Below are 10,629 nucleotides of genomic sequence, written 5' to 3'. Positions count from 1 at the left end.
CAGGTGCTTCTGTCGCCAACCAAGGAGGTGAAAACCAAGGAGGTAAAGCAGCACCTAGATCTTCTGCAAAGCTGTGCATGATCTGAGAGACAAGGCAAGAAGGGCCTTCTGTGCCATCAAAAGGAACATAAAATTTGACATACCAATTAGGATCTTGCAAAAAAAATACTAGAATCAGTTTTAGAGCCCATTTCCATTCATGGTTGTGAGGTCTGAGGTCCGCTCACCAACCAAGAATTCAAACAATGGGACAAACACCCAATTTAGACTGCATGCATAATTCTGCAAAAATATCCCCTGTGTACAAAGTAAAACACCAATTATTAAACATTTTTAAACCTTTATTTATTTTATTTGACCTTTATTTAACTAGGCAAGTCAGTTCATTAAGAACAAATACTTATTTACAATGACAGCCGAGGAACAGTGGGTTAACTGCCTTGTTCAGGGGCAGAACGACAGATTTTTACCTTGTCAGTTTGGGGATTCGGTCTAGCAAAATAATACATGCAGAGCAGAATTATGCCGATACCCGCTAATGATCAAAATCCAGAAAAGAGACGTTAAATTCTACAACCACCTAAAATGAAGCGATTCCCAAATCTTCCATAACAAAGCCATCACCTACACTTAGATGAACCTGGAGAAGAGTCCCCTAAGCAAGCTGGTCCTGGGACTCCGTTCGCAAACACAAGCACACCCCACAGAGCCCCATGACAGCAACACAATTAGACCCAACCAAATCATGAGAAAACAAAAAGATAATTACTTGACACATCGAAAATAATTAACATAAAAACAAAGCAAACTAGAATGCTATTTGTCCCTAAATAGAAAGTACACAGTCGTAGAATATGTGACCACTGTGACTGATCCAAAATTAAGGAAAGCTTTGACTATGTACAGACTCAGCGAGCATAGCCTTGCTATTGAGAAAGGCCGCCGTAGGCAGACCTGGCTCTCAAGAGACGACAGGCAATGTGCTCACTGCCCACAAAATGAGGTGGAAACTGAGCTGCACTTCCTAACCTCCTGCCAAATGTATGACCATATTAGAGACACATATTTCCCTCAGATTACACAGATCCACAAAGAATTCGAAAACAAACCCAATTTTGATAAACTCCCATATCTACTGGGTGAAATACCACAGTGTGACATCACAGCAGAAATATTTGTGACCTGTTGTCACAAGAAAAGGGCAACCAGTGAAGAACACACACCATTGTAAATACAATATATTTTGTACTTGAACTATTTTCACATCACATAATATGACATTTGAAACATCTTTATTATTTTTGGAACCTGTTTTGTCAATGTAAACACGTGTTTCCCATGCCAATAAATCCCTTAAATTGTATGTAATTGAGAGAGAGAGAGAGAGAGTTGGGAGAGAGGATAGAGGAGAGAGAGAGAGTTGGGAGAAAGGATAGAGGAGAGAGAGAGAGAGTTGGGAGAAAGGATAGAGGAGAGAGAGAGAGAGTTGGGAGAAAGGATAGAGGAGAGAGAGAGAGTTGGGAGAAAGGATAGAGGAGAGAGAGAGAGTGAGAGTGAGAGAGAGAAACTCCCATATCTACTGGGTGAAATTCCACAGTGTGCCATCAGAGCAGCAAGATTTGTGACCTGTTGCCACGAGAAAAGGGCAACCAGTGAAGAACACGCACCATTGTAAATACAACACATATCTATGCTTATTTATTTTATCTTGTGTCCTTTACCATTTGCACATTGTAAAAACACTGTATATATATATATATATATAATATGACATTTGTAATGTCTTTATTGTTTTGAAACTTCTGTATGTGTGATGTCTACTGTTAATTTTTATTGTTTATTTCACTTTATATATTATATACCTTACTTGCTTTGGCAATGTTAACACATGTTTCCCATGCCAATAAAGCCCCTTGAATTGAATTGAATTGAATTGAATTGAATTGAATTGAATTGAATTGAGTTGGGAGAGAGGATAGAGGAGAGAGAGAGAGTTGGGAGAAAGGATAGAGGAGAGAGAGAGAGTTGGGAGAAAGGATAGAGGAGAGAGAGAGAGTTGGGAGAGAGGATAGAGGAGAGAGAGAGAGTTGGGAGAGAGGATAGAGGAGAGAGAGAGAGAGTTGAGAGAGAGTTGGGAGAGAGGATAGAGGAGAGAGAGAGAGTTGGGAGAGAGGATAGAGGAGAGAGAGAGAGTTGGGAGAGAGGATAGAGGAGAGAGAGAGTTGGGAGAGAGGATAGAGGAGAGAGAGAGAGTTGGGAGAGAGGATAGAGGAGAGAGAGAGAGTTGAGAGAGAGTTGGGAGAGAGGATAGAGGAGAGAGAGAGAGTTGGGAGAAAGGATAGAGGAGAGAGAGAGAGTTGGGAGAGAGGATAGAGGAGAGAGAGAGAGTTGGGAGAGAGGATAGAGGAGAGAGAGAGAGTTGGGAGAGAGGATAGAGGAGAGAGAGAGAGTTGGGAGAGAGGATAGAGGAGAGAGAGAGTTGGGAGAGAGGATAGAGGAGAGAGAGAGAGTTGGGAGAAAGGATAGAGGAGAGAGAGAGAGAGTTGGGAGAGAGGATAGAGGAGAGAGAGAGAGTTGGGAGAGAGGATAGAGGAGAGAGAGTTGGGAGAGAGGATAGAGAGAGAGTTTGGAGAAAGGATAGAGGAGAGAGAGAGAGTTGGGAGAAAGGATAGAGGAGAGAGAGAGTTTGGAGAAAGGATAGAGGAGAGAGAGAGAGGATAGAGAAGAGAGAGAGGATAGAGAAGAGCCAGAGTTATTCTACACATCGGTAGCTTCGCCTAATGAAGAGCAAGACATGCAGCTTTGAATAGATTGTTCCCCCCTTTCTTTAACTAGGCAAGTCCATTAAAGAACAAATTCTTATATTCATTGACTGCCTAGGAACAGGGAAAGAACGATAGATCTTCACCTTGTCAGCTCGGGGATTTGATCTTGCAACCTTCCGGTTACCAGGTCCAACGCTCTACCCACTAGGCTACGCCGCAGCACTGGTTTCCAGGATTCATGAAATCCAATGAGAATCATACAGTCCAGGTGGCTGTGAAGTCTGAGGACCAATCTACTAGTTACTACACTTAGTTTGCTGAGAAGGACTACAGTTTCTTACACCTAATTAAACTATTCATTACACACACACACACACACACACACACACACACACACACTCTACACACACACACACACACACACACACACACACACACACACACACACACACACACACACACACACACACACACACACACACACACACACACACACACACACACACACACACACATACACACACACACACACACACACACACACACACACTACACACACACACGCACACACATACACACACACACACACGCACACACACTCTACACACACACACACACACACACACACACACACACACACACACTCTACACACACACACACACACACACACACACACTCTACACACACACACACACACACACGCACACACACGCACACACGCACACACACTCTACACACACACACACACACACTCTACACACACACACACACACACTCTACACACACACACACACACACACAAAATGTGTTTGTTTTTTAATGTGGTTGTTTCATCAGCAGTTTTTCTCCTTGTTTTGTCACTGGCAGCTGTTCAGTTCGCCCATGTCAGCTAAAAAAACTGTTAGTTTAGTGTTATTGGTAAGTTAACCTAGTTAGTGTAGTTAGTCTAGCCAGCTGTGTACACCACTTTACAAAGTGTTATTTAATAACCACTAAGACAGTCTATAACCTCAGTCTACTCTGTACGGAGTGGAATTTAATAACCACTAAGACAGTCTATAACCTCAGTCTACTCTGTACGGTGTATAAGCACATAGAATGAAAAAAGACACCATTTATATATATATATATATAACAATTTATTAATTTACAGGCCTAAAGTGAAGATACAGTCAAATGTATAAATAACAGAAAGGCCATGAGATATTTTAGGTGAGAACTGTTGGCTCATTGCTCAGCCTGGGCTCTCTATAGATCCCTTTCTGCAATATGTCAAATGTTATTGGCTCATTGCTCAGCCTGGGCTCTCTATAGATCCCTTTCTGCAATATGTCAAATGTTATTGGCTCATTGCTCAGCCTGGGCTCTCTATAGATCCCTTTCTGCAATATGTCAAATGTTATTGGCTCATTGCTCAGCCTGGGCTCTCTATAGATCCCTTTCTGCAATATGTCAAATGTTATTGGCTCATTGCTCAGCCTGGGCTCTCTATAGATCCCTTTCTGCAATATGTCAAATGTTATTGGCTCATTGCTCAGCCTGGGCTCTCTATAGATCCCTTTCTGCAATATGTCAAATGTTATTGGCTCATTGCTCAGCCTGGGCTCTCTATAGATCCCTTTCTGCAATATGTCAAATGTTATGTCAGGATGCATAGCAATTACAATGCATTGAGGAAACAGTGGTTTGTAAACAAACAGGCAAACTCATGTCCAAACACATACATTTGAAGACACTGATGACTAACGTCAGTGTCAAACATAACATTTTGCTAGAAAGTCGGTAAGAGATTATTCCAATATATAATTTTGAAATGAATGGCTACATTTTTTATTTTTTGGTAATAGGACGACAAAGAAACGTTAATGGAGATTACATGAGGAAAATACATTTTGATTGTATCATTAATTAACTTGGCGGGAAACATTGAAGATACACTTTAATTAGTGAGAATAAGATTGTATTATCATAATAATAACCTTGCCCAAAAGCATGTTAGGCATTACTAAGCACGATTTTAAAGAGTTAACAGATCAAGACCTACTAAGATGAAAAGGCATGCATTTCCCCCCCTTTAAAAAAAACGCAAAATACTGTACAACTAGAATTACAGCTGGGATGGCATCCATTGATTTGGTCTTTACCAGCACTTTGGCAGGGTTGAAAATAGTTACAACTGAAGGGAGATGAAAATGGAATAAACTCTAATTGATTTCAAAGACAAAGTTAAAGTCAAAGATACAGTCTCATATGGACAGGAGAGGCAGTAGAGAACAAAGATACAGTCTCATATAAAAGGAGAGGCAGTAGAGAACAAAGATACAGTCTCATATAAAAGGAGAGGCAGTAGAGAACACAGATACAGTCTCATATGGACAGGAGAGGCAGTAGAGAACAAAGATACAGTCTCATATAAAAGGAGAGGCAGTAGAGAACACAGATACAGTCTCATATGGACAGGAGAGGCAGTAGAGAACACAGATACAGTCTCATATGGACAGGAGAGGCAGTAGAGAACAAAGATACAGTCTCATATAAAAGGAGAGGCAGTAGAGAACAAAGATACAGTCTCATATGGACAGGAGAGGCAGTAGAGAACAAAGATACAGTCTCATATGGACAGGAGAGGCAGTAGAGAACAAAGATACAGTCTCATATAAAAGGAGAGGCAGTAGAGAACAAAGATACAGTCTCATATAAAAGGAGAGGCAGTAGAGAACAAAGATACAGTCTCATATGGACAGGAGAGGCAGTAGAGAACAAAGGTACAGTCTCATATAAAAGGAGAGGCAGTAGAGAACAAAGATACAGTCTCATATGGACAGGAGAGGCAGTAGAGAACACAGATACAGTCTCATATGGACAGGAGAGGCAGTAGAGAACACAGATACAGTCTCATATAAAAGGAGAGGCAGTAGAGAACAAAGATACAGTCTCATATGGACAGGAGAGGCAGTAGAGAACACAGATACAGTCTCATATGGACAGGAGAGGCAGTAGAGAACAAAGATACAGTCTCATATGGACAGGAGAGGCAGTAGAGAACAAAGGTACAGTCTCATATGGACAGGAGAGGCAGTAGAGAACAAAGATACAGTCTCATATGGACAGGAGAGGCAGTAGAGAACACAGATACAGTCTCATATGGACAGGAGAGGCAGTAGAGAACAAAGATACAGTCTCATATGGACAGGAGAGGCAGTAGAGAACAAAGATACAGTCTCATATGGACAGGAGAGGCAGTAGAGAACAAAGGTACAGTCTCATATAAAAGGAGAGGCAGTAGAGAACAAAGATACAGTCTCATATGGACAGGAGAGGCAGTAGAGAACACAGATACAGTCTCATATGGACAGGAGAGGCAGTAGAGAACACAGATACAGTCTCATATGGACAGGAGAGGCAGTAGAGAACACAGATACAGTCTCATATGGACAGGAGAGGCAGTAGAGAACAAAGATACAGTCTCATATGGACAGGAGAGGCAGTAGAGAACAAAGGTACAGTCTCATATAAAAGGAGAGGCAGTAGAGAACAAAGATACAGTCTCATATAAAAGGAGAGGCAGTAGAGAACACAGATACAGTCTCATATGGACAGGAGAGGCAGTAGAGAACACAGATACAGTCTCATATGGACAGGAGAGGCAGTAGAGAACAAAGGTACAGTCTCATATAGACAGGAGAGGCAGTAGAGAACAAAGATACAGTCTCATATGGACAGGAGAGGCAGTAGAGAACAAAGGTACAGTCTCATATAAAAGGAGAGGCAGTAGAGAACAAAGATACAGTCTCATATAAAAGGAGAGGCAGTAGAGAACAAAGATACAGTCTCATATAAAAGGAGAGGCAGTAGAGAACACAGATACAGTCTCATATGGACAGGAGAGGCAGTAGAGAACACAGATACAGTCTCATATGGACAGGAGAGGCAGTAGAGAACACAGATACAGTCTCATATAAAAGGAGAGGCAGTAGAGAACACAGATACAGTCTCATATGGACAGGAGAGGCAGTAGAGAACACAGATACAGTCTCATATGGACAGGAGAGGCAGTAGAGAACAAAGATACAGTCTCATATAAAAGGAGAGGCAGTAGAGAACAAAGGTACAGTCTCATATGGACAGGAGAGGCAGTAGAGAACAAAGGTACAGTCTCATATAAAAGGAGAGGCAGTAGAGAACACAGATACAGTCTCATATGGACAGGAGAGGCAGTAGAGAACACAGATACAGTCTCATATAAAAGGAGAGGCAGTAGAGAACACAGATACAGTCTCATATGGACAGGAGAGGCAGTAGAGAACACAGATACAGTCTCATATGGACAGGAGAGGCAGTAGAGAACACAGATACAGTCTCATATAAAAGGAGAGGCAGTAGAGAACAAAGATACAGTCTCATATGGACAGGAGAGGCAGTAGAGAACACAGATACAGTCTCATATAAAAGGAGAGGCAGTAGAGAACACAGATACAGTCTCATATGGACAGGAGAGGCAGTAGAGAACACAGATACAGTCTCATATGGACAGGAGAGGCAGTAGAGAACACAGATACAGTCTCATATGGACAGGAGAGGCAGTAAAGAACACAGATACAGTCTCATATGGACAGGAGAGGCAGTAGAGAACACAGATACAGTCTCATATAAAAGGAGAGGCAGTAGAGAACAAAGATACAGTCTCATATGGACAGGAGAGGCAGTAGTGAACACAGGTACAGTCTCATATGGACAGGAGAGGCAGTAGAGAACACAGATACAGTCTCATATGGACAGGAGAGGCAGTAGAGAACAAAGATACAGTCTCATATAAAAGGAGAGGCAGTAGAGAACACAGATACAGTCTCATATGGACAGGAGAGGCAGTAGAGAACACAGATACAGTCTCATATGGACAGGAGAGGCAGTAGAGAACACAGATACAGTCTCATATAAAAGGAGAGGCAGTAGAGAACAAAGGTACAGTCTCATATAAAAGGAGAGGCAGTAGAGAACAAAGATACAGTCTCATATGGACAGGAGAGGCAGTAGATAACACAGATACAGTCTCATATGGACAGGAGAGGCAGTAGATAACACAGATACAGTCTCATATGGACAGGAGAGGCAGTAGAGAACACAGATACAGTCTCATATGGACAGGAGAGGCAGTAGAGAACAAAGATACAGTCTCATATGGACAGGAGAGGCAGTAGAGAACAAAGATACAGTCTCATATGGACAGGAGAGGCAGTAGAGAACAAAGATACAGTCTCATATAAAAGGAGAGGCAGTAGAGAACAAAGATACAGTCTCATATAAAAGGAGAGGCAGTAGAGAACAAAGATACAGTCTCATATAAAAGGAGAGGCAGTAGAGAACAAAGATACAGTCTCATATGGACAGGAGAGGCAGTAGAGAACAAAGATACAGTCTCATATGGACAGGAGAGGCAGTAGAGAACAAAGGTACAGTCTCATATGGACAGGAGAGGCAGTAGAGAACAAAGATACAGTCTCATATAAAAGGAGAGGCAGTAGAGAACAAAGATACAGTCTCATATGGACAGGAGAGGCAGTAGAGAACAAAGATACAGTCTCATATGGACAGGAGAGGCAGTAGAGAACAAAGATACAGTCTCATATAGACAGGAGAGGCAGTAGAGAACAAAGATACAGTCTCATATAGACAGGAGAGGCAGTAGAGAACAAAGATACAGTCTCATATGGACAGGAGAGGCAGTAGAGAACAAAGATACAGTCTCATATGGACAGGAGAGGCAGTAGAGAACAAAGATACAGTCTCATATGGACAGGAGAGGCAGTAGAGAACACAGATACAGTCTCATATAGACAGGAGAGGCAGTAGAGAACAAAGATACAGTCTCATATGGACAGGAGAGGCAGTAGAGAACAAAGATACAGTCTCATATGGACAGGAGAGGCAGTAGAGAACAAAGATACAGTCTCATATAGACAGGAGAGGCAGTAGAGAACAAACATACAGTCTCATATGGACAGGAGAGGCAGTAGAGAACAAAGGTACAGTCTCATATGGACAGGAGAGGCAGTAGAGAACAAAGATACAGTCTCATATAGACAGGAGAGGCAGTAGAGAACAAACATACAGTCTCATATGGACAGGAGAGGCAGTAGAGAACAAAGATACAGTCTCATATGGACAGGAGAGGCAGTAGAGAACAAAGATACAGTCTCATATGGACAGGAGAGGCAGTAGAGAACACAGATACAGTCTCATATGGACAGGAGAGGAGGTATAAAAATAAGTATTGAGAGGCTTGAGTGAAAACAGGTAGAAAAATGTATTTAAAAAATGACTCAAAAATAAGTCCGTCAGATTAAGTTGATATTTCAGATGGTTCCACCTCCAGCTTCTCAGAACTCAGACTTGGCGCTGACAGAGCTCTCGTGTGTTCCCTTCAGCTCTCCTGCACTGGTGGCCCCTGATCCCCCGGCCCTGTCTCTAAAGAACAGCCTCCTCACTGTTCCCCGGAACTTCTCGGCCCCAAAAAGGTACACCAGAGGATCCAGGCCCCCGTTTAGACAGGTGAGGGAGGAGGTGATGCGGTTGGCCAGGGACAGACCCCGCCTGGTCTGGCAGGAGACATCTGGGTGGGCGTACCCCAGGATGAACGTGGCTCTGGAGGCGTGGTACGGCAGGAAGCACACCACATAGATCAGCATGACCAGGCCGATGGTCCTCAGGGCTCGCAGCTTCAGCTGGGGCTCCAGTCGGGATCCTCTCCTCAGGCTGTGGATGATGAGCAGGTAGCAGGACAGTGTGGAGAGGAAAGGAGGGGTGAAGGCTATGGCTAAAGAGACGAGGGCCTTGCGGGAGGCTTTCTCCCTGTACAGCTGCAGACACACCGTCATCCCGTCCACCTCCGCAGTCTGGCGGGTGACCAGCAGGGGCGCCATGGAGACGGTGACCAGCACCCACAGGGAAAAACTGATGGTGTGGGCGTAGCGGGCACGGCGGATCTTCAGTGACCTCACGGCGTGCACCACGGCCAGGTAGCGATCGCCAGCCACGCACGCCAAGAAGTAGAGACTTGCGTACATGTTGACATAAAACAGGAAGCCGGCGACTCGACACGGAACCTCGCCGAACGGCCAGTGGCCTCCCGTGAGGTGGTATGTGGCGCGGAGCGGCAGGATTATGACGTAGGAGAGGTCGGCCACAGCCAGGTGCAGCAGGAAGACGTTAGCGGGAGAGGATGTGCCACGCTGCCGGGAGAAGATCCAGAGGGCCAAGGCGTTACCTGTTGTGGTGAAAGAACAAGACTTGTACTGATGTCATTTATGAGAACTCAAGCATCCTTATCTCAACTAGGGTGGATGAAGAGGGTATCTCAACTAGGGTGGATGAAGAGGGTATCTCAACTAGGGTGGATGAAGAGGGTATCTCACCTAGGGTGGATGAAGAGGGTATCTCAACTAGGGTGGATGAAGAGGGTATCTCAACTAGGGTGGATGAAGAGGGTATCTCAACTAGGGTGGATGAAGAGGGTATCTCAACTAGGGTGGATGAAGAGGGTATCTCAACTAGGGTGGATGAAGAGGGCATCTCAACTAGGGTGGATGAAGAGGGTATCTCAACTAGGGTGGATGAAGAGGGTATCTCAACTAGGGTGGATGAAGAGGGTATCTCAACTAGGGTGAGTGAAGAGGGTATCTCAACTAGGGTGGATGAAGAGGGTATCTCAACTAGGGTGGATGAAGAGGGTATCTCAACTAGGGTGGATGAAGAGGGTATCTCAACTAGGGTGGATGAAGAGGGTATCTCAATAATAACTGTCAAGGTAGGCTATATAGCGAACATAACAACACACCACACTAGGCAACATAGCACAACATAATG

At 43.8% G+C, this 10,629-nt stretch overlaps 1 protein-coding gene across 4 annotated transcripts in view; it reads right to left on the bottom strand.

The window, feature by feature from the left end:
* Positions 1-8,731: 8,731 nt before the first annotated feature.
* The window catches only part of gpr17 (G protein-coupled receptor 17), a 17,847-nt gene continuing 15,949 nt past the window's right edge, over positions 8,732-10,629 (bottom strand). For all 4 annotated transcript variants that reach the window (XM_064936209.1, XM_064936208.1, XM_064936207.1 and 1 more), the window contains one exon: positions 8,732-10,030. In XM_064936209.1, coding sequence (XP_064792281.1) covers positions 9,144-10,030 — 887 coding nt within the window. In that variant the 3' untranslated portion in view covers positions 8,732-9,143. The remainder of the gene's footprint in view (positions 10,031-10,629) is intronic.

The sequence above is a fragment of the Oncorhynchus masou genome, chromosome 24 (assembly GCF_036934945.1).
Source record: "Oncorhynchus masou masou isolate Uvic2021 chromosome 24, UVic_Omas_1.1, whole genome shotgun sequence".
Classification (NCBI taxonomy): domain Eukaryota; kingdom Metazoa; phylum Chordata; class Actinopteri; order Salmoniformes; family Salmonidae; genus Oncorhynchus; species Oncorhynchus masou.
Note: the sequence above shows the minus strand (reverse complement) of the source record. Positions and strands in the feature narration are given on the sequence as shown.